The 23,113-nt window shown below is 40.2% G+C and overlaps 1 protein-coding gene across 1 annotated transcript in view; it reads right to left on the minus strand.

Moving 5' to 3' along the window:
- Positions 1–359: 359 nt before the first annotated feature.
- Positions 360–23,113, minus strand: part of TAF1 (TATA-box binding protein associated factor 1) — a 71,654-nt gene continuing 48,900 nt past the window's right edge. The window contains 7 exon segments of the mRNA XM_037126704.2: positions 360–4,450; positions 4,453–4,518; positions 5,569–5,725; positions 5,994–6,098; positions 7,375–7,500; positions 10,478–10,594; positions 10,956–11,023. Coding sequence (XP_036982599.1) covers positions 4,389–4,450; positions 4,453–4,518; positions 5,569–5,725; positions 5,994–6,098; positions 7,375–7,500; positions 10,478–10,594; positions 10,956–11,023 — 701 coding nt within the window. The 3' untranslated portion in view covers positions 360–4,388.

Below are 23,113 nucleotides of genomic sequence, written 5' to 3' on the forward strand. Positions count from 1 at the left end.
GTTGAATGAATGTATGAGTACCCTGTACCACTCACTCATCCAAACCAAAATCCTAAAAGCCATCTTCCATTCCTCATCCTCTTCCACCCCCAAACACCAATCGATCATCAAGTCATTGATTCTATCTCCTAAAGATCTCTCAGATTCATCCCCCTCTTCCCGTCCTAACGCCACAGCCCTAGTTTGGGCTCCATTACCCCTTACAGTGGAACCTCAGTTCTCAGATTTCATTGGTTTCAGAAGGCTGTTCAAGAACCAAAGTGTCCAAGATGGGAGACGTAAGAGAACTGAGGTTTGGCCGTACTTGAACTAGATTTGTTCCCCTCCAAACCAGTCTCCACAGTACTGCTTGATTTTTTTTAAAAACATTTTTATTACAAAAATAATACATACTTGTAAAAAATTCAAACAATACAGAAATAAAAGCACAATATCACACCCAGTAAACACACAACCATATAGCCCCCCACCTCCAATCCCATTCCTCAGACATTATCACTGTGAATGGCTCAGCATATGTCCTTTTAGACTTTTTCCTTTGGACATACAAGTACATACAATATAAATACGTACATATACACGATTGTGTCTTTTATAAAAATGGCATCATTATTTGTCATGATTCTTCAATTTCTTTCTGGACTCAATGTACAGAAAATTTCTAAAACACAAACCTGATATATCACTCCCCTTAGAGCTCCTCATTTCCTAAAATATAGAATTCACACTCATTAGCATCAGAGTCAAAGTTCCTGATTTGCTTCCTGCCCATCTTTCAGTCTCATGTCTAGCCATTCCAGCATTAAAGGACTGGAACCAAACCACTTTAAATCCTTTTTGGAACAAGGCAGGTACAAGCAAACAAGCAAACAAACAAACAAACAAACAAACTAGGAACACACTCGGCCATTTCTACACTTCAGCTTTTTCCCTTCAAGTTACGCCCTGCCTGGACTTCCTCGTCTGGCAAGCTCCTACTACTCCTTCGACAATCAGCTTAAGAATTACCTCCAGGAAGACCTCCCTGACTTCTTCAGACATGATCACTCCTGTTTCCCCTGTACTTTGTATCTAGCTCTTTCATTGCACTTATCTCACAGAACTGTAATGCTTTATTGATATGTTTTGAGTTTTACTCCCCCTCCCCCAACTTGATGGCAAGCTCTTTGGGTAAAAGGACTGTCTTATTTAGCTTTGACCCCAAGGATCTTCAACAACAAATCTGCTGAGAATTTTCTCATTCTCGGAACATTTACTGAATACCTCCTAGGCACAGAACCACATCCTAAGTGTGAAAAGAAACAGAAGACACAGCCTTTGCCCTAAGGAACTTACCATTTTCCTATCATTTCCCCTGGGGGTGGGGGACAGAGCACATTTATATGGCAACAGTATCAGTTCTGACACACAGGCTGTTTCAAAGATTCATAATCATTTGCCTCAGACCCATTTATTTTGCACGAGGCATTGCAAACATCAAATAAGTGATAAAACAATGGCCAATGTGTCCAATGGGTTTATGTGTTCAGTGTGGCATAGAGCCCGCGGGAAAGAACCCAATGCCCTGTCGCAGCAGGGGGGCTGCACCTGTTCCGGCCTGCTGGAAAACTGAGATGATACCACGCTTGAAAAACTTCTAATAGGACAAGAGAACATAAAGTAATTAGTCTGTTCATAATTTCCCCACCTTCCCCAGGGGAAAAATGATACCAAGAGCAGAAGGTGAAGTTAAAGATGGGCACTGGAGGAGGAGGAGATTGCACTATTTTTATCAGTGGTAGGAGGAAAGGGATTGCTTGATTTTAATTCAAAGGGTGACGCTGCCCCAGGAAATCAGGGTAGGTGATTCATTCATCATCACTTACTCACTAGTTTTTAAAGTGTCAGGTAATCTGGTGATTTCAGGAGCAGACACTATGCAAATATTAATATAAAAGAACTGAATCACCTAGACTGGAGAACAGGGAAGACCAAGGAGGCCCAAAGGAAGCCTCATTCATCAGAGTCCAAGTCACCGTTCCCAGCAATGGAGTGGAAATCCTCACTGTCCTCCTCAACCTCTCACAGGTGGACCTGGCTTAGTACCCTCGGCCCAGAGCGCTGCTCTTCCTCCTCTTCTTCCTCCTCTGATACCTCATACCCACCAATGCTGCTGAAGCTTGTGTCTTGGGTGTTCAACTTGGGATCAGGCTCCTCATAGCTCCCATAACTAAGAAGAGAAACATGTCATCTCTCATGCTTGGGCACCATCCTCTAGCTGACCGGTCCCATTCTTGGTGCCACCAAGGGATCAGCCCGTCTCACCTCCCCTGGACACTAAAATGACTGGTTCTGGACTGTTCTACGGGTCCCTGAGAGAGAAATGATCCTGTTCAAAAACATCAACTCGCCAACTGGATATACACCAGAATCTGAAACTCCCCTGTATCTGAACAACACCCTGCCAGCTTCTGTGACCATCAACACTCTGACAGCCTCAGAGTTTCACCTACCACTTACAGCTTCAGTCATCTACATACCCAATTAGTCAACAGTCCTAGAGAGTCCACCTCTTCGATATATCTTGTCTTTTTTCCCTCCTTTCCATCCCTACTTTTCATGCCTTGACTTAATCCTTTGCTGTGTCTGGCCTGCACTATCGAACTCAGTCTTCATGCCTCCAGTCTTGCTCTCCTCCATTCTTCACACTTCTGCCAGAGTGTGCTTTATTTGTTTGTTTGTTTATTCTGGATTTTACTTAAAAACATCACACAAATAATGCACGTTCACTGGTTTAAAAAATTAGAATACACAATCAGAAAAAAAGAAAAATCACCAATAACTCCACTACCCAGAGATAATCTTTTAGCATATGACCTTCCAATTTTTTCCTATGCATTTCACTTAGATGCTTAAACATTTTTTATTTACAAAATTAGAATACTCTACATAATTCTTTAGGAATCTGCTTTTTTCACGAATGATTATAATGAACATCCTTATAAACATACACCAATAGCATCAGTTTAATAGCTGCACGGTATTCCACTGTATGGCTGCAACATGATTTATTTAACAGTCTCACTAAGACATTTAAACTGTCTCCAATTTTCCTACTATTAGAAACAGTTCTGTGACAAACGATCCTTGTACGAACATCCCAATACAAGTATTATTATTCCCATAAAATTTCCTAGACATGACATTTGGGAGCCAGAGGAGATGCACATTTTCAAAAATTTTGATTTCTCATTTAGCTCGGTTTCCTTCTCTAACCAGGGCCCCTACCCCACTCCCACCCAAGTCCCAGAAAAACCCCGTGGTCGCCTATTATAGCACTTTTCATGTTATACTGTGACCAGTCACCTGTTGACCTGTTTTAGGTTTCCCGTCAGATTGAAGTTCTTGGAGGAAGGGACTACTTTGTAGTCTCTTTTATACCTGTGATAAATATCTGCCGAATGAATAAAAGACTGTAACTGCTTCCTGGTTACCTCTGGCTGGATGAGTAGATACCTTAAATACAACATGTCCAAACAGAGATTAATTTTTTTCCCCCTTTCCACTTCATCTAATGCCTGTTCTTCATTTTTCCTATATCAGTGGTATTCTTTTTCATTATATATTTGATCTCCTTACCTCCTAAATCCTATCGATCTACCCGCTAACTAGGTTTTGAACATGTCCCTTCCTCCCCACCTCTAACAGATACTAGTTGAGATCCTTATTGTTGTCCTAGAGTTATTTAACACACAAATTTGAGGTTAATTTCCTTTTCCTTAGATAATGATTCCCATTACCACAAAGCTAAATGTCTTAGCACGTACGTCATTTAAGGTCTTCTGCAACATAAAACGTTGCTATTTTTGGAGCCACAACTCCCAGTACTCTCCCTTCCCTCCGGAACATACATGTTACATTTCTGTGCATCTGAACATATTGTTTCATCTCTAAGGATCTCCTCACCTGCTGCCACTTATTTACTTAGTAGACTCCTAGTCATCTTGAAAAACCCAGTTCCAATGTTCCCTCGTCTGGGAAACTTCTCGATGGCTGCCAAGCAGGGTAAGACACTCTCTCCTCAGTGATGACTTGGCACTCTATACTTAACTTATGCTATACCACTTATCACGTTGTATTTGTAATAATTTTGTCTGTATCAGTCTCTTCCACTAGACTTGTAAGCTCCTCAGGGGCAGGATGTCTTGCTCCTCTGTGTATCCCCAAGGGCCTAGCACAGTGCCCGGCCCTTGTAGGCACTCAGGAAATGTTTGACGGATGAACGTAATCTGATGCCGGGCCCTCTGACATCGTAGCTGGGCAATGATGCCACAGCCCTGTAGCATGTTGCTGTCGATTACCTGATGTTGCTATCCTCCAAACCATGAGAAGCCTCCCCACCGTCTCCCTCATAGGACATCATGCTTTCTTCGTTTTCTATGCCCATCCTCGTGTTCTCCTGAAGCATGCGGGGCTGTTTGGGTCTTATCCCACCAGATTCCACATCAGAGTCACTCCCACTCTCACTCAGCTGGATAGCTGTGAAAAGAGACAGATTTGGAGATAAGCTTGACAGAATTAGCATATTGGGCTTGGTCTACAAAACTAGTTACACTACACACCTATACGGGCTCTTGCCTGGACTCCTTACCTCAGAGGAGTGCCCAGAGTAATCACCGGCAAGATCTACAGCTTAGAAACTGAATCCAAATAACCACTTCCCTTTCTACCTCAGTCCAATCCACCTGTTTTTCTCCTATCATCTCCTCCTATACTTTTCTCCTGTCACTGCCATTGACCCACAAAGCATCACAAGGCATGATCTTTTTCCTTCATTTTCCTTCCCTACTGCCACGTATCACACTTCTGTTTTTATGAAGTACTCACACCAAAAGTGCTACTTAGGCACTGCCTTTTCTCACTGTCATCTTTTATATCTCCTGTATTGTTATTCTTCACTTCCTCTAAGGCTAATGTATTTGATCAGCTTATGAGTAAGTCCTCAGTACTCTGAGGTCTATTAGTAGGACTTCATTAAAGAGCATAGGTGGGCCCTGGCTGGTGTGGCTCAGTGGATTGAGCTCTGGTCTGCGAACCCAATGGTCGCTGGTTCAGTTCCCAGTCAGGGCACATGCCTGGGTTGCAAGCCAGGCCCCCGGTAGGGGGTGTGTGAGAGGCAACCACACAGTGACATTTCTCTCCCTCTCTTTCTCCCTCCCTTCCCCTCTCTCTAAAAACAAATAAATAAATATTTTTTTTTTTTAAAAGAGCATATGTGGCCCTGGCTGGTGTGGTTCAATTGGTCGGAGCATTGTCCTATGACCTGAAAGGTAGATTCCCAGTCAGGGTACATGCCTGGGTTGTGGGTTTGATCCCTGGTTGGGGCGTATGTGTGACACAACCAGCCAATGCTTCTCTCTCACATCAATGTCTGTCTCTCTCTCCTTCCTTTCCTTTCTTTCTAAGGTCAATGAGCATGTCTTCAGATGAGGGTAAAAAAAGAAAGAGTATGTGGCCAAGAGCTTCCTATCCAATCCTGAGGGTGCTACGGTGAGCTATATGGAAACAGAAGCAAAGAGCATGACTTACCAGAGAAAGGATTATCTCCTTCTTCATCACTCCCAGCATCTTCCTCATCATCTTCTCCTTCAGACATAAGCAAATCTTCATACAGGACGCTGGCTTGAGGCTGTTGTACAGTTCCTTCCTCTTCATCTGCAAGGTCACCATCTGCATCTTCACCTTCCTGGATAAGACCAGTTGGGGGTCAAGGTCCCATCAATCACCCAAGTAAGAGACCAGAAGCCACCACCAGCCCCCCTTGCTGCCTCACAAGAAGTCGAGTAATTTTGGTGGACAGACTTGTTTGGCTGGTTCCAATGATTAAAGTCAGACTGGGACTCACTCTAAAGACCCTCTGATAATCACCTTGGGATTTGGCCTTCCCTGTACTGGTTAGGCTCCTACCATATACAGGTATAATGTAACCACAAGCTTTCTGTAATCATACTCACTGGGGCTGGAGTCTTAGGTTTCCCATCTTTCTCCTCATCATTCTCATACCCTTCAATATCTACATCAGAGTCTTCCTCGCCCAGCCTACCTCGGCCCTGGCGCATCTGAGTAAGGAACACAAATAGCACATCATTGAGAGACGTGCCTGTAGGAGGAGTTAACCAGGGCTCTCGCCCAGGACGGATGCTCCTCGCTGATATCCCAGTCAACCCCACAGCTAGTGGGGGCTGTTTACACAGCTCCAACCATGTGCATTTTTCCCCATTTATTCTTTGGAAATCACCGGTAGGGTAAAAAATCCAAAGAACAGGAAGGTCCTTGGTCTACTCCTACTATACCATCACAAGGAGACTCTTCCTTTCTAACCCAAGCTTTTCTTAGCTTGGATTAAGACCCTCTGAGATAGAAAAACCCTTTTGGGTTTTGTACTTTCCAGTGGAATCCTGATTGAGATAAGCTGATAGGATTTCTGACTTCACATCAGAAGTATCTTCTGAGTCCTGGCTGGTGTGGCTCGGTGGACTGAGCACCAGCCTGCAAATCAAAGGGTGACCAGTTCGATTCCCAGTCAGGGCACATGGCTGGGTTGCACGCCAGGTCCGCAGTAGGAGGCACGCAAGAGGCAACCACACACTGATGTTTCTCTCCCTCTCTTTCTCTCCCTTCCCCTCTCTCTAAAAATTAATAAACAAAATAATTTTAAAAAAAGAAGTATCTTCTAATACTGCTAGAAAAGGCCAATTAAAAATTTTAATCTACTTTTATAAATAACTTGAATTTACATTACAGCATACATACAGTAGAGTAGCAGGGCAATTATTCTGAACTCTGTCTCTGAATGCAGCTGGTCTTTTTAGTCGCCTGTCAGGCTGCTCTGATGCCTCATACACTTTGACATCTGTGCCTTCCCCAAAGTTCTGCTGTGCCTGACTCTGCCCATGGGGTGAGAGAGTACATAGCAATTTTGGTGGACAGACTTGTTTAACTTGTTCCAAAGTCAGACTGGGACTTTCTACAGAGACCCTCTGATATTGTCTTGGCCTGAAATTTGGCCTGCCCTCTATTGGTGGGGCCCCTATATCATAAAGGCGTAATGTAACCATAAGCTCCTGTAAGCATACGCCCTGGGGCTGGAGTCTCAGGTACCCCATCTTCCTCCTCCTCATCATACCCTTCAATAGCTACATTAGTCTTCCTTGCCCAGCCTACCGTGGCACTGGTGCATCATGCAACATGCCACCATCCCACTTTGAAATTACATTCTTAACCTGCATTCCCAGGGCCAAAGAATTCAGTCATCCTTGACAGATGTCAGATATCACCCCACTCCCTGCTCCAAAACATACCACCAATCTCACAAAGAGAAAACAAATATCCTACCTGTGTCTCCTGCTTTTCTGGAGTGGTAGTGGGGATATCCAGGACGGACATATTGCTCTCATCTTGAAATACAGAGGCATCTCGAGACATACTGAGGGATGTGGTGGTATCATACAGATCAGGAGGCTGTGACACAAATCACACAACTTAGCTTCTATTTAGGAAAAGGAGTAAGGACTACAGCGAATTCCCCTTTAGAGTACTCATTGCACCAAAAGATCATACAGACCAATCCGCTTAAAGAAAAAACATAGCTTGAAATAACTTTATGGAGGGGTTTGGGGAAATCTTACAGATGTTGTTCATTCTAGCAGAGAGGAATCTAACATATATGATCATTAGATTCCTGAAGCAGAAAAGCATCAAAGTTATAGGACAATTCTATGTACTAATAGCTCTTCTGGTCAATATCCTAGTTTCTTCTAAGCCTTGCCTTATTGTTTTTAGGCCCAGGGCTTCAGACCCAGTACTATTTTGATTAGCTTAGACTTGCCTTCTAATAGGAAATGGGATCAAGCAATTTCAATCCCAATGACAATGCATCAGAGGATGCTGTGAGGCAAAATGGTGCAGTGAAGAACCGCGGGCTTTAGAGTAAACTGACCTGGGTTTGAGTCCTGGCTCCACCATTTGCTGACTGAGTAACTTTAAGAAATTACTTAAGCTCTCCAAGTCTTGCTTTCCTCAACTGTAAAACATGGTAGATAATGTCTATCTCACAAGGTTGTTGGGACATTTAAGAGAGATGTTTAAGTTCATAAGTAATACCCAATGCCTGGTATTCAAAAAATTATAAGTATATTCTTCCCTCTTCCTTCTGCTGAAGAGAATAAGGATTTAGCAAATGGACTTATTTAGTGACATTAGGGAAGGAGGGACCAATAAAGAACAAGCTGGAGAAATAAAACAGGAAAGAGTTCTCTGAGGGCAGAAATATTATGCAGCTATTTATTTAAAAAAAAAAAACAAACATGTTTTCAAAGACTAGGTAGTGAAATAATGTGCCCCTAAATATAATGTGAAGTAAAAACAAGATCCAAAAGCATCTTGACCAATTTCACTTTGTCCACAAACACAGATGCAAGTGCGTGAGTGCGCAAACACACACATCACAGATTTGAAAGAAACACTCCGAAATGTTCACAGTGGTTGATGCTGAGTCGTGAACTTCATTTTAGGTAACTTATTTCTTCTTTATGAAACTGCAAAGTAAGCAGTTTTAAATAAAGTGTTAAACTGAATGTATGATGCAATACAAGCTAGGTGAAAAATGGCTGCATGAAAATTACTGACGACCACCAATTAGAGCTGGAAGTAAAGTATAACTAGTGTTATGTCTCTATACAACTGGAATTGTATTAGGTTAAACTTATGCAACCCTCTTCAGTAACCTTTGGGTTTGAAACTAGTAATGAGTAAGAACAATCATTCATGTCCATCTTCCTCAGGTTAAGACGTAATGAACTGGGCTTACTATTTTTAAATTACATATATTGAGTGAAGGCAACAATGAGAGAGTGAATGGAATAATGAAGAGGCACCATCTACATCCTGTTCTTCACAGGAGACACTCTAACTGCACCTAACTACAGCTACAGCTCAGAAGGAAGAACGGTTGCCAAATTTTCTTCAGTCACTTGAGATAGCAATGGAGAGGTAGAGAAGAATGGAAGAAGACTTTCAGGTCCAAGTCTCTGACTCACCAAAGAACGAGGGCTATGCTGTCATGGACTAGCGCAAACCATGTGCAACTTCGTGGCTAGAATCTCCTGGGGAATGATGGCTGAAACCCAGGCTTTAACTTACCAGAAGGTACCTGGTGGAAGCTGCAGACTTATTAGCAAATAAAGCCTTCCTGGGCAACATCATTCCCCTAAACCCTCCTTACCCAATCTACCCACACACTCAAAAAACCTTTCCTTGTTCTGGGCCTGGAAGAAGTATGTTAGGGTTCTTTATACACAAGCTCTCAACAACCTATGTTTGGGGATGAAAGAGAGAGTAAAAGATAGATAGGGCAAGTACATGAATGAGAAATAACAATAATCCAACAGAAATCATATAGGTTGAATTATCAGTTCAGAGCAAAACCTGAGTAAAATGAAGAAAAGTTTTCTAATGGGAATTGGGAGAATTTTGCATTAAAATATTTTGTTAAATTTGAAAGGGTCTTTGAAAGCTTTGTAGACAACTTCTGCACAGATAAGAAAACATTTACTGAATGTCTAATATGTGCCAGGCAAATTAATTCATTTCGTGTTTCTAACAATCCTGAAAAGTACATTTTAGAGAAGAGGAAACTGAGTTAGAGAGGTTAACTTCCCAAGTTCACAAAGCTAGATAGGAGTACAGCTAAGATTCAAACCCAGAACTATTTTATGCCAAATTTCATGTACTTTCCACTTTACCATAATGCCTCCAATATAGAACAAGCACCAGCTATATTCTGGTAAGTCCCATTCTTCAACTATGCCATCCCTCTAAAAGTACCATATAGATGAAATATACTCATTATATTCAAGGTTCAGGACAGAAGCACTAAAAATGTCTTATCACTCCTGCTCTCTAGTGTTCGGGCATCTAAATTTAAAATTATATATATTACCTGTCATCCTTTACGAAGAGAGGGAGTCAATCCAGGAAAATGGGCAACATCTGAGCTACACTAAGTACCTCTGAGGGAATGAGTAAGCGGACATTTATAAGGCACAGGAACAGTGTGGCCCGTGTCCATCACTGAGAAGCCTATACTCTAAGGACATGCCAGAGCCCCAATTCACAGCTCAAAGGAGCTCCAGAGACTCAAGAGGAAGGCCTCTGGCCATAGTAGCCAGGAATCTGGTATTCCTAACTACTACTTAAACAACTAAGACCCCACCCCACTCACTCATCCCACACCTGCCTCTACTAATTCAACAAGGCCGCCAAGACCCATGGCCCTCACTCACCTTAGCCTTTGAGAAGACAAGAAAGCACACGAAAGGCATATGAAGAGGAAGGACAGAGAAGAAGGGTATCTCAGTAAATACATCTATTAATATGCTCCAAATTTCCCAAACCAACAAGAAAACTATAAGAGGAGGTTTCTAGCCCTCAGACTCACCTGAGGTGTGTAAGGCCCTGGGGTCATTGGGTCCAAGCTTTCTAATTCTGCTTCCTCCAAAGCTGCTTCCTTAGCTGTACAAATATCCTTCTCAAGTTGAGTCAAATGCTCATCATACTGAGAAAGAAAATTAGTGAATTCATTCAACATGCATTTTAGGCACTAGGAATAGAAATGTCAACAAAGCAGACAAAAATTCCTGTCCCTCATGGAGCTTCTGTTCTAGAGAACACAGAGGGTGTAAGGCAGCAAGCTGACACATGGTAATTAAAGCAAATCATTATATAGTTTGTTAAAAACATTTAGTTCTATGTAGGAAAATAAAGCAGGGAAGGAAATAAAGGGTGTGGGGTAGGGGTAGGGGGTAGGATGTTACATTTTTAAAACAGGACAGACAAAGAAGGCCTCCTTACCCAAGGGAACAAAGGGATTCATTCCATAAAGCTAGATCCCAAAGGACCTCCTCTTTACCACCTACCTCAGTCAATGTCTGGTAACAGACATTCACGATCTCCTGAGCAGTCTTAGTATACTGACTTTCAGGCCCTATTAAAGAAAAACAGAAAATGCTATGACCCTTGCAGACTTCAGTTTCAGAAATTCATAATGTCACCAGCATTGGCATTAGAACCCAAAAATCATGCTTCAGGTTAAACTTGGATTCTTGCTTTACTTTGGAAGTAGAAAATTTCAAATGTATTAAAAAACAGAGGCACTAATATAATGAACACCCATGTACCCACTACTCAGCTTCAGTGATTATCAACACTTAAACCTGAACTTTCACATGCTTCCCAAATTATTTTGAAGCCAACTCCAGTATCATTTCATTTCACCCAGAAATTACTCAGTATGAATCTTTAGGGACTCTTAAAAAATAACGATGTATGATACTATAACAATGTCAAAAACCCATAGAATGTACAACAGCAAGAGTGAACCCTAATGTAAACATGAGCTTTGTGTGGTAATGATGCGTCAATGCAGGTTCATTGAGGGCAACCAATGCACCACTCTAGTGCTGGAGGTTGGTGATGGGGGATGCTGTGCATACGTATGGGGCACACATATACTGGAAGTCTCTATACCTTTGGCTCAATTTTACTCTAAACTGCTCAAAAAAATAAAGTCTACTAAAAAACCAACTATATTAGATCTAAAGTAACAACAACATTATTAGACAGCCAGTCAATACTCAAATTTTCAATCATTTCATAAATGTTCTTTTACATTTCATTTCTTTGAATCATAATCCAAATAAGTCCCACACATTGCATTTGGTTTATGTGTCTCTTTAAGACACTCTTACCTATTAGGTGATTCTTAATGAAATTATATAGTTCCCCATATGGCACAGGTGGCAAACACAAGGCCTGCGGGCCAAATCCAGCCCTCCACCTTGTTTCTACCCAGCGGCAGCACCAAGCTCTCACTTAACTGTGAAGGAGTAGTTACATTTATACAGTCCTAAAAGTACATTCATCCTTTTGAAGGCAACCACGAGGCTGATGTGGTCCCCAGTGAAAGTGAGTTTGACACCCCTGCCATATGGCCTTTGTCACAAGTTGCAAACTGGTGGCTTGCAGGTCAATTCAGTTTTGTTTGGCCCACACACACAAAATATCAGTCCCGGCCAGTATAGCTCAGCTGGTGGGAGCATCATCCCAAACACCAGAAGGTCCTGGGTTCGATGCCCAGTCAGGGCATGTGATTAAGCTGCAGGTTTGGTCCCCAGTCAGGATGTATGCAAGAGGCAATGGATCGATGTTTCTCTCTCACATCAATGTTTCTCTCCCTTTCTTTCTCCCTCCCTTCCCCTCTCTCTAAAATCAGTAAGTATGTCCTTGGACGAAAATTTTTGAAAAAATCAGTCCAGCTTATGAAAATGGACTGAACTATATACATCCACAATATATATAACTTTTTGTATGTAAATTATGCCTCGATTAAATTTTTCAAAATCTGACTTCCAACCAAGATGGAGGCGTAGGTGGAAACACTATGACTCCTCGCACAACCAAGTTTAAAGACAACAAAGTTTTAGTAACAAAAATGCAGCCAAAACACAGAAAATTGAACTGTATGGAAGTCCGACAACAACGAACCGTTCAGCCAGACCAGTAAGAGGGGCGGAGTCAGGGGCAGAGTCAGGGGCGGAGGGGGGTTGGGCAGGAAAGATCTGCTGGACCCACCCAGGTGTGCAGGCGGTGGTTGGCAGATCCCAGGTGTGGAGTGGCAACTGGCGGACCCACAGAGGGTGTAAGGCAGCAAGCTGACCGCGGTCACACATTTGCGTGCAGATAAACCAGGCAAAGGAGCGAGCAGTGAGACAGACTGCCAGGTCCCAGTGGCGGGAAGCAGCAGAGAGGACTGCCATTGCCCCTCTTACACCCTGCCCCCACATACTGTGTCACAACCCAGCGACCTGGGTAGCCTGGCCCTGGTGAACACCTAGGGCTCCCCCCCTCGTATGTAACAGGCTTGAACAGACCAAAACATTATGGCTCAAGAACAACTCAGAGCCCCAGAGCCAATAACTCTAAGCAACCAAGAAATAGCCAACCTATCAGATGCACAGTTCGAAACACTGGTGATCAGGATGCTCACAGAACAGGTTGATTTCAGTCACAAATTAGAGGAACATATGAAGGCTAAACTAAGTGAAATGAAGGGAAATGCACAGAAAACCAATAGTGATGGAAAGGAAATTGGGGCTCAAATCAATGAAGTGCACCAGAAGGAAGAAAAAAATGACCAAACAGAAAAGGATGAAGAAACGAGAATTCAAAAAAATGAGGAGAGGCTTAGGAACCTCCAGGACATCTTTAAACGCTCCAACATCTGAATTATAGGGGTACCAGAAGGGGGAGAGGAACAGCCACCAGTGGAAAACTTATTTGAACACATAATAAAGGAGAACTTCCCCAATCTGGCAAAGGAAATGGACTTTCAGAAAATCCAGGGAGCTCAGAGAGTCCCAAAGAAGTTGAACCCAAGAAGGAACACACCAAGGCACATCATAATTACATTAGCCAAGATTAAAATGAAGGAGAGGCCCTGGCTGGTATAGCTGAGTGGATTGAGCGCGGGCCTGTGAACGACACAATCGAGGTTCCATTTCCAGTCAGGGCACATGCCTGGGTTGCAGGCCAGTTCCCGGCAGGGAACTCACAAGAGGCAACCATACATCGATATTTGTCTCCCTCTCTCCTTCCCTTCCCCTCTAAAGATAAATAAATAGCAATAGGGGAGTGGGAGGAGGAGAAGGGAGGAGAAGGTACAGAAAATAAGTAGCATAGATGGTAGGTAGAAAATAGATAGGGGGGAGGGCAAGAATAGTATGGGAAATATAGAATCTAAAGAACTTGTGACACATGGTCATAAACTAAAAGGGGGGAAATGGTGGGGGAGGGGTGTGCAGGGTAGAGGGGAATGAAGGGGGGAACAGGACAACTGTAATGGCATAATCAATAAAATATATTTTTAAAAAAGAAAAAAAAATTAAAATTCTTAATTGACAACATTTTAACAAGAGATTTTATATAAAAACCCAAACTTCTAACTTCTCTTAAAAGATGAAAAGATCTGGGCACTGGCCAGATTGCTCACTTAGTTAGAGTGTTGTCACAATGCACCAAGGTAGTGGCTTCAATCCTAGGTCAAAGAACATGTAAGAAGCAACCAGTGAATGCACAAATAAGTGGAACCGCGAAGTGATGTTTCTCTCTCTCAAATCAATTTAAAAACTTTTTAGAAAAGAATCAACTAATGAATGCATAAATATGTGGAACAACAAATCAATGTTTCTATCTCTCAAACCAATAAAGAAAATTAAAAGATCTGGCAACACAGGGTCAGCGTTCCCACAAGGCACCAACTAGCCGAAGCTGAGCAACAGCTGCTCCTTTTAGATAAGGAATGTTACCAGAGTCCCTAACCAGGTCTGCTTAACTTGTTTATGCCTGGACCCTGAAGGCATCTGAGTTTTTAATCCCTGTCTGAAGTGCTTTATAATACTCTTTATACTGTTTATTCACCCATTCGTTCATAAAACATATTTTAGTACTTTCTATGTGCCAGGCAGAATACACAGAAATGAGTGAGGTAGAGACCATATCCTCAAGAAGCTTCTAGTGTACCAGTGAGATAGACTATAAACAAATAGGAAAGACTATTTGTGAAAAAATACGTAAAGGGTTCAGTAGAGGCACAGGGGAGGAAGTGGCCGATTCTGGGAGGTAAAAGGTATAGAGGAACCAGAAAAGGCTTCACAGAGGAGGTGATCCCTCAGTTAAACCTTCTGTTTATCAAGATGTAAAGAATAAAAAAATATACCACATGTGCATGTAAAGCTTTCATGCCATACCTACTCTATTACAAGTTATTATATGAACAAATACGTCTCTTTCAGTTAAAACCTCTCACAAGTATATGCCACCTATTCTTTAAAAGATGTAAAATAAAGCTGAGTCCTTACACAAATTGACTGGGCCAAATACAAATAAACCAGAGAGAAAACTAAGTCAACCATGAGGATGCTTAGGATGCATAAATACAGCCCGAGCTGGCCAACAATCAAGAATAGTTTGAGCGATAAGACTGCAGCTCATGTTTCTAGAGCTCTAATCTCCTAGAGCCACCGGTAAGCTGGTTCTCAAAATACTAATGGAGAAAAACTGCAAAATTATCAGACACGTTTTCATGTTGATAGCAATGCATGATGCTAGAGAAAAAGGCTGTAAACAGGTTGTAGGCCTCCTTCACCGAGCCAATACAACATCAATTTCTTAGAGTATACTGGCTCTCCTATCTACAAGGACCTGCCTCATGGCTAAAAATCCAGACTACAGGTGAAGAATTTAGCATTTATTCTACTTTGGTTCTTTTTTTGAAGATTTTATTTATTTTCAGAGATGGGGGAAAGGAGAAAAAGGGGGAGAGAAACGGCGACGTATGAGAGACTATCCACTGGCTGCCTCTCACACCTCCCCAGCCAGGAACGTGGCCCACAACCCAGGCATGTGTCCTGACTGGGAATCAAACTGGAGACCTTTTGGTTCTCAGGCCAGAGCGCAATGCACTGAGTAATATGCTCCAGCCAGGGCTCTACTTTACTTTTAACACCTAAACATAAACCAACCCTTCAACATCTCAATGCTCTCATTTACAACAAAAGGAAAAACTTAGTTTTATACAAGTGCAAAGATTTAAGGTGGGACCTCTTCCCTCCCCATTTTCTTTTTTTAATTTTATTTATTGATTTTTTTTTTAAAGAGAAGGGAATGGGGGAAGAGAAGGAAGAGAGGAAAGAAAGTGAGAGAGAGGAAGGGGGGGAGGGAGGGAGAAGGGGGAGAGAGAGATAGACAGGCAGATAGAGACAGACATCAATCTGTTTTTCTACTTATTGATGCATTCATTGGTTGCTTCTTGTCTGTGCCCTGACTGGGGAATCGAACCCACAACACCCTAGCGTATTGGGACAACGCTCTAACCAAGTGAGCTCCCTGACCAGGGCATCCTTCCCCATTTTCTTTGTAACATACAACTCTAAAGAAATACTCACTAACACTCCCAGAATATTAAAAAATATACCTACTACATAGCTGTTACACTTGTCTATGTGTTTTGATTACTAGCTGTGTTTGCTCTCAGTTTCTGACAGTCCATGTTCTCAAGAGTGACAAGAGTTTCAGCTATTTAACTTTATTACTTGAGTATATGCAAAGTGGCACTGAAATATTTTGGGTGAAAGATGGTGATGGAGATGGCAAACCACTGTTAACATCACCAAAAAGGGACAAAAATACCCAGATATTTTCTTTCTTTCTTTTTTTTAAAAGATTTTATTTATTTATTTTTAGAGGGGAAAGGAAGGAGAGAGGGAGAGAAATATCAATGTATGGTTGCCTCTCACGCGTCCCCTGCTGGGAACTGGCCTGCAACCCAGGCATGTGCCCTGACTAGGAATCAAACTGTGATCCTCTGGTTCACAGGCCCGTGCCCAATCCACTGAGCTACGCCAGCCAGGGCTAGATTTTCTCTTATCTCTACCTACACCAGGTATTTTTGAACAGGATGGTAATGAGAAAGAGATCCAAGAGCTTCCTAAAACTGTAAACAAAATTCTATATGTAATATAAATTGTTCTGGGTACAAAATCTGTTTCTTCATCAGACTCTCAAAAGGGACCCTAACTACCTCCATAAAACTAAAACCCTTGCTCTGTATTCTGAAGCAACCAGGCGCTTACTAAAAGATGATCAATTTTAGCCCTGGCTGGTGTAGCTCAGTGGATTGAGCGAGGGCCTGCAAACCAGATGATTGCGATTCGATTCCCGGTCGGGGCACATGCCTGGGTTGGGGGCCAATTCCCAGCGGGGGACGCATGAGAGGCAACCATACATTTCTATTTCTTTCCCTTTCTTCTTCCCTTCCCCTCTAAAGATAAATTTTTAAAAAATCTTAAAAAAAAAGATGATCAATTTTAGGTTTCACAGCTTAGAAATAAAAGAAGAGTCCAGTGTAGAGACACACAAAGAGAGCAGGGCCACTGCAGGAGTAATAAAAGTGCTGAGACTATTTTGTATGTGTGTGTGTGTGGGGGGGGGGCAGAAACTGAATTCCAATTTCCTGGTCCCTAAATGGTTACTATATAGAAAATCAGAATTATTTCAGAAAGCATAAATTTCAGAATGACATGAAAATGAGTATGAAATAGAAGGCCATCTATGAATGACCACTGTGCCCCCTACAGGAGAACAAGCTACTCTTTTACAGAAAGAAATGCTTTTCTCCATATTTGCACTCTCTCTCTCTCTCTCTCTCTTAATTAAATCATGGCAAAGCTGCCCCAGCCAGGTGGCTCAGTTAGTTGGAGTGTTATCTCAGGCACCAAAAAGGTTTCAGGTTCAATCCCTAGTCAGGGCGCATACGGGAGGCAACTGATCAATGTTTGTTTCTCCCTCTCTCTCTCTAAAATCAGTAAACATGTCCTCAGGTGAGGATTAAAATAAAATAAAATAAAATAAAATAAATCCTGGCAAAACAACCATAAATGTCTTGAAAAAATATTTATTTATATTTTGCCTCTTTCCGAATGAGGACCGACAGTAACCTACAGTATTACATGTAATTCATATCCAAATGTCCTTAAATAGTGGTAATTCCAATGATAGCTTTAGGAAATTGATATTCCACTAAAATCGGGAAGTTTCCTCTTTTTTTGTTATTTCTAAGTTAATTCACCCCATTAGTGACACAAGGACAAAGAAAAGTTACAAGCTTTGTATTTCTAGTTAGAGAGGGAAAGCAAGTATCATTGCTATCTTGAAGGGTTTCAGAGAAAAATGCCAGTCAAGTTGGTGAGCAGTCATGTACAACTAAGGAGAGCAGGAGGTCTGTGATCACTTCTAAGCTCACATTTCCTTTGAGAACCTTTCCACAAATACTAAAAATAACCTTCCTCCTAAGAAAATGAGGACTCTGCCAAGACAAGCATAAGTTATTATCTTGACAGTGATCAGTGTGGGTGATATGCATGTATTCCAATGTGAATCATTAAAATTAAAAAATAAAATAAAATCTGAGTAGCAAGACAGCTTAAAAAATCAGTGCCAGCCGTGGCTGGTGTAGCTCAGTGGATTGAGCACGGGCTGGGAAGCAAATGGTCGCCGGTTTGATTCCCAGTCAGGGCACATGCCTGGGTTGTAGGCCAGTTCCCAGTAGGGGATACATGAGAGGCAACCACACATTGATGTTTCTCTCCCACTCTTTCTCCTTCCCTTCCCCTCTCTCTAAAAATAAATAAATTAAATATCTGGAAAAAATCAGTGTCAGATTTTAAAAGAAAAACAGAACAAAAAATGCACAGCTAATTCCTAAAGAAACTAGAATTACTAAATTCAACTATGCATAATCCATAGATGCAAAGAGATAAGCTTGGGCTCTCCCAATTCTTAGATAGATAGCTCAAACTAGGTCCACGAAAGGTAAAAAGAGAAGCGAATATAATCTTTCAGACTATAGCTAGGCTCTCACATTATATAGAATGTGGATCAAATGCAAATTAAGATGTTTAGTTTCCAAGATGAGGTTTGATCTCTCAAATCACAGTAACAGAACGCCACCCAGAATCTGAACTATAAACTCAAGAAGCTCGGAACTATCCAGAGGGGAAGTGAGGTAATGAATCTCACTGGGCAAGGGTACGATTTATATTCAGGACCTGTTTGATGAAAAGCTCCCCCAAACCTAAAAATGCTTTAGTTCCAGATGCACCACCATTCCATTTAGCAACTTAAAAAAACATATAGACAGATCCAGATACAATCTACTTGGCTAAACACACTCATGTCATATCTCTAGAACAATTAGAAAACTAACCATCTACTTTACAACACCTTTTCCTATAGAGTAAAATTTATAGTAGGGCTTGACTTTTCACTTTTTTTTTAAGAAAGCGCTTTATTTTTTTAAAGATTTTATTTATTTTTCTTTAGAGGGGAAGGGAAGGATAGAGGGAGAGAAACATCAATGTATGGTTGCCTTTTGTGTGTCCCCTGCTGGGAACTGGCCTGCAGGGAACCGGCCTGCAACCCAGGCATGTGCCCTGACTGGGAATCGAACTGCGATTGTCTGGTTTGCAGGCCGGCGCTCAATCCCCTGAGCTACACCAGCCAGGGCTTGACTTTTCATTTTTAAGCCCTTAATATAAACCACGTATAGTGCCATGTTCTGATACAAAATTAAAATTAAAAAAAAAAACAGAACGAGCAAATAAAGAAACGGGAGAGGTCCTTGTCCTTAATGCCCTTTCTGGTGTCATGGAAGATGCACATGCACACACTCGCAATTTCAATAATGTACAAAGTACTAAGGGACTGTAGAGAAAGTTGTGACTGTGTCACAGAATGAAGCAGTGTTAAAGAACACTTCATCGAAACTGTTTTCATCAAGTCCACAGTGATATGCTAACCGCGAAATCCAATGAACATTTTTCAGACTCGATTCTAGGAACCTTGTGTTGAATTTACAATTGCCACTCACTCCTCCCTTGAAACTCTGGTCCTGTGGCCTCCATAGACCACTCCCCACTCTTTCCTGGTACTGCACCTCTTTATCTTTGGTCACTAGTTCACTCAACAGATACTTACTGAGTATCTACTATGTGCCAAGTATTATCCTAAGCACTAGGGAAATGAGACAAACACAGTTCCTGCCTTTATGGGGCTTACAGTAACCACTTATTAGATTTGGGCCATTTTTCTTTCTATGTTCTTCACCCAACTTTATATGATACCAACTACAATAGCTTATGGAGAGTAAACAAGGGGGAAATTAACATTAATTTTATATTCCTCACAGTAAGGTTTTGTGTTGTTTTTCCTGGCACCACAAAGATGCCTTGAAAATACGTTTAGAGAGAACTCCATTGCTAAAAGAAAGTCATTTTTTTCCTTCTGTGCTTCCTTTTACTTTTAATAAATAATAATCTTTTTTTCCCCAAAGGTATTTTAAAAAATGTGAACTTTGTTGTATTTAGCCTTAATATTTCCTGGTGTATACTTGTTTACTGGCTTACTATACTATCTCACTCACCTCAAGTACAGACTTTCAGTGACAAGCTCACCACCTTATACCAGATTGCCCTATCGCTATGTACTCAGTCAGTACAGTACGTAAGAGAAGAGGACTAGTTAAGTTACAGACGTAAAATAGCTATCCCTCAACAAAGTTAAGAGAACACTGAATTCTCAAACAACAAGGCAGTATTCTCAAGAAATGTCCAATGACAACAACCACTGGGAAACCTAATTCTACTTCAGCCACAGTATTTTTTTTAAAACAAAGTGGAAATCCAATTTAGACACTTTTACAGAAACATTCCTAATGACATTCATTTCATTCCTTTGCCTTTTTTAAATCACAAAAGAACAGATTTTAAACAAGACAACATATTTGTATGACTGAAAAAATGTCCTTAATGTATATATTGTCAACAGAATGTAAATATATTTCTTTTGTCAGAAAAAAAAGTGTGTGTGTATATATATATGTGTGTATATATATATGTGTATATATATACACATATACATATATATGTGTGTATATATATATATATATATATATATATATATATATATATAAACATCTAAAATGCTTCACACAAAACCTGACCTTGGCTACTCTAGAGAATGGGATGGAAGGAGGAAAAGGACAGAGAGGTTTTTCTTTTTTCACTTTGTATAATTCTGTATGGTTTGATGTTTTCAAATGAGCGTGTAATTTTTTTACGATGGAAAGTTTTGGTTTAAGTTATTATACACTTGAACTTTACAGAAATAATTTGACTGGCAAAGATTTTTAAACATTGGGAATTCCCAGTGTTTGGAGAGATAAGAAAAAAGTCCTCTCTGTGACTGTTATTTTTACTATAAACAGGTATAACTTTTTTTGAAACCTTTCAGAACATTTATCAAAATTTCCTACAGAAATATTCCTACAGGCACACAATGGTATCAATGAAACATAAAACCAGTAAAAAGCTATTTGCAAACCAGCATTATAGAAATACTTTATAATCCCCAACAGAGGAATGATTATATAAACTATGATAAATATATATGGAATACATTAAACAGAATGACAGATATTTATATGTACTAACACAAGACAGAATCAGTGAAGTTGTCAATTCTCCCCAAAATGATCTACAGGACTAACCCAATTCCTTTCAAAATCCCAGCAGAACTCTTTTTATAGATGCAGACAAGATTCTTCTAAAATTTATGTGAAAAGGCAAATGAATAAGAAAACAACTTAGAAAAAGAATAAAATAAGTCAACTGTAATTGAAAAATGATTAAAAATGAATAAAGTGAGGGGAAATCACTATGCCTAAATTTACTCTATGGTAGCATGTAAAGGGATAGATATAGAAGATCAATGGAACAAAATAAACCCAGAAATAGATCCACACACTCAACTGATTTTTGACAAAGTTGCTAGAAGCAATTCAAAGGAGTAAGGATAGTCTTCTCAACAAATAATATAGACCAACTGGACATTCACAGGCAAAAAAAAAAAAAAAAGAACCTGAACCTAAACCTCATAGTGTATACAAAAATTATTTCAAAATGGATCATGGATTTAAATGTAAAACACTACAACTCCAAACTTTTCAAAGACAATATGTGAAAATCTTTGTGACCTTGGGTTAAGCAAAGAATTCTTAGATATATACCAGAAACACTACACAAAAAGAAAAAATTTGGTAAATTGGGCTTCATCAAAATTAAACACAAGAGACTGAAAAGACAGGACACAGACTGGGAGAAAAATCTTTGTACATCATTTATCTAATAAGTAACGTGTACCTAAAATGTATAAAGAATCCTCAAAGCTCATTATTAATAAGAAAACAACACAGTTAAAACTGGGGCCAAGAAATGAACAGACACTTCACAAAAGAAAACACACAGATGGCAAATAAACATACCAACAAATGTTTAACATCAATAGATATTTGGGAAATGCAAAGTAAAACCACAATGAGAGAGAAGACAAGGTAAAATGTTTTTAAAGAGCAGTAATACTAAATAATACTGCAGAGAAACTAAATCCTTCATACATTGCTGATGGGAATGTAAAATGGCATAGGTACTCTGGAAAAAGAGTATGGCAATTTCTTATAGAAATGAAACCTACATTTTCCATCATACTCTTCAGCATTTACCCCAGAAAAATGAAAATTTATATTCACACAAAAACCTGTATAAGAATGTTCATAGCAGCCTTGTTAAGAATAGGATAATATTGGAAATCTCAATGTCCTTCAGTGAGCTGAACAAACTCTGATACAATGGAAAACACTACTCAACAATTTTTTAAAAAATGATTGATACATACAATAATTTGGATGGATCTCAAGAGATGCTTATTGAAAAGAGTCGATCTCAAAAATGTATTATTCTTTATCTAATAGGCTCAAGTGTAAAAACTATTGAGAGATCAGATAAGCAGTTGCCAGGAGACAAAGACAGTGGTGGGTGCATGCCTGGCTGCTGCAGACACAAAGAGGTTACATCAGGGAATTGTTTTGTGGTAAGGAAACAGTTCTAAATCTTGACTGTGGTGGTAGTTACACGATGGCATAAAACTATACAGAAACATGCACAAATACAGATTTTTAAAAAGGTACAAAGTGAGTAAGGTCTATAATCTAATTCATGGTAATATCCTAATATCAATTTCCTAGTTTTGATTTTGAACTACCTGGTTTTGATTTTGAACTACAACTATATACTACAGCTATGCAGGATGTCACCACTGGAGGTAGCTAGGCAAAGGGTACATCAGACTCTTTGTATTATTTTTATAATTTCTTGAGTCTATTTTAAAATATAAGTTTAAAAAAAGGATATACTCATGAGCAAAGAGCAAATTACAGAATAATTACAAAATGGCACTTTTATAAAAAAATAAATTTAAAAATACTACAGAAAGAAGCATGGAATGAAACTATGGGAGATAGGAATGGAAGGGTAGGCAAAAGCTTTAATTTTCAATTTTATGTACTTATTCTTTGACTTTTTTATAAGAAATAAAAACTTTTTAATTTTTAAAAAACAGGTCTAGC

This window comes from Artibeus jamaicensis, unplaced genomic scaffold (assembly GCF_021234435.1).
Source record: "Artibeus jamaicensis isolate MK-2021 breed Jamaican fruit bat unplaced genomic scaffold, CSHL_Jam_final scaffold_2375, whole genome shotgun sequence".
Lineage (NCBI taxonomy): Eukaryota > Metazoa > Chordata > Mammalia > Chiroptera > Phyllostomidae > Artibeus > Artibeus jamaicensis.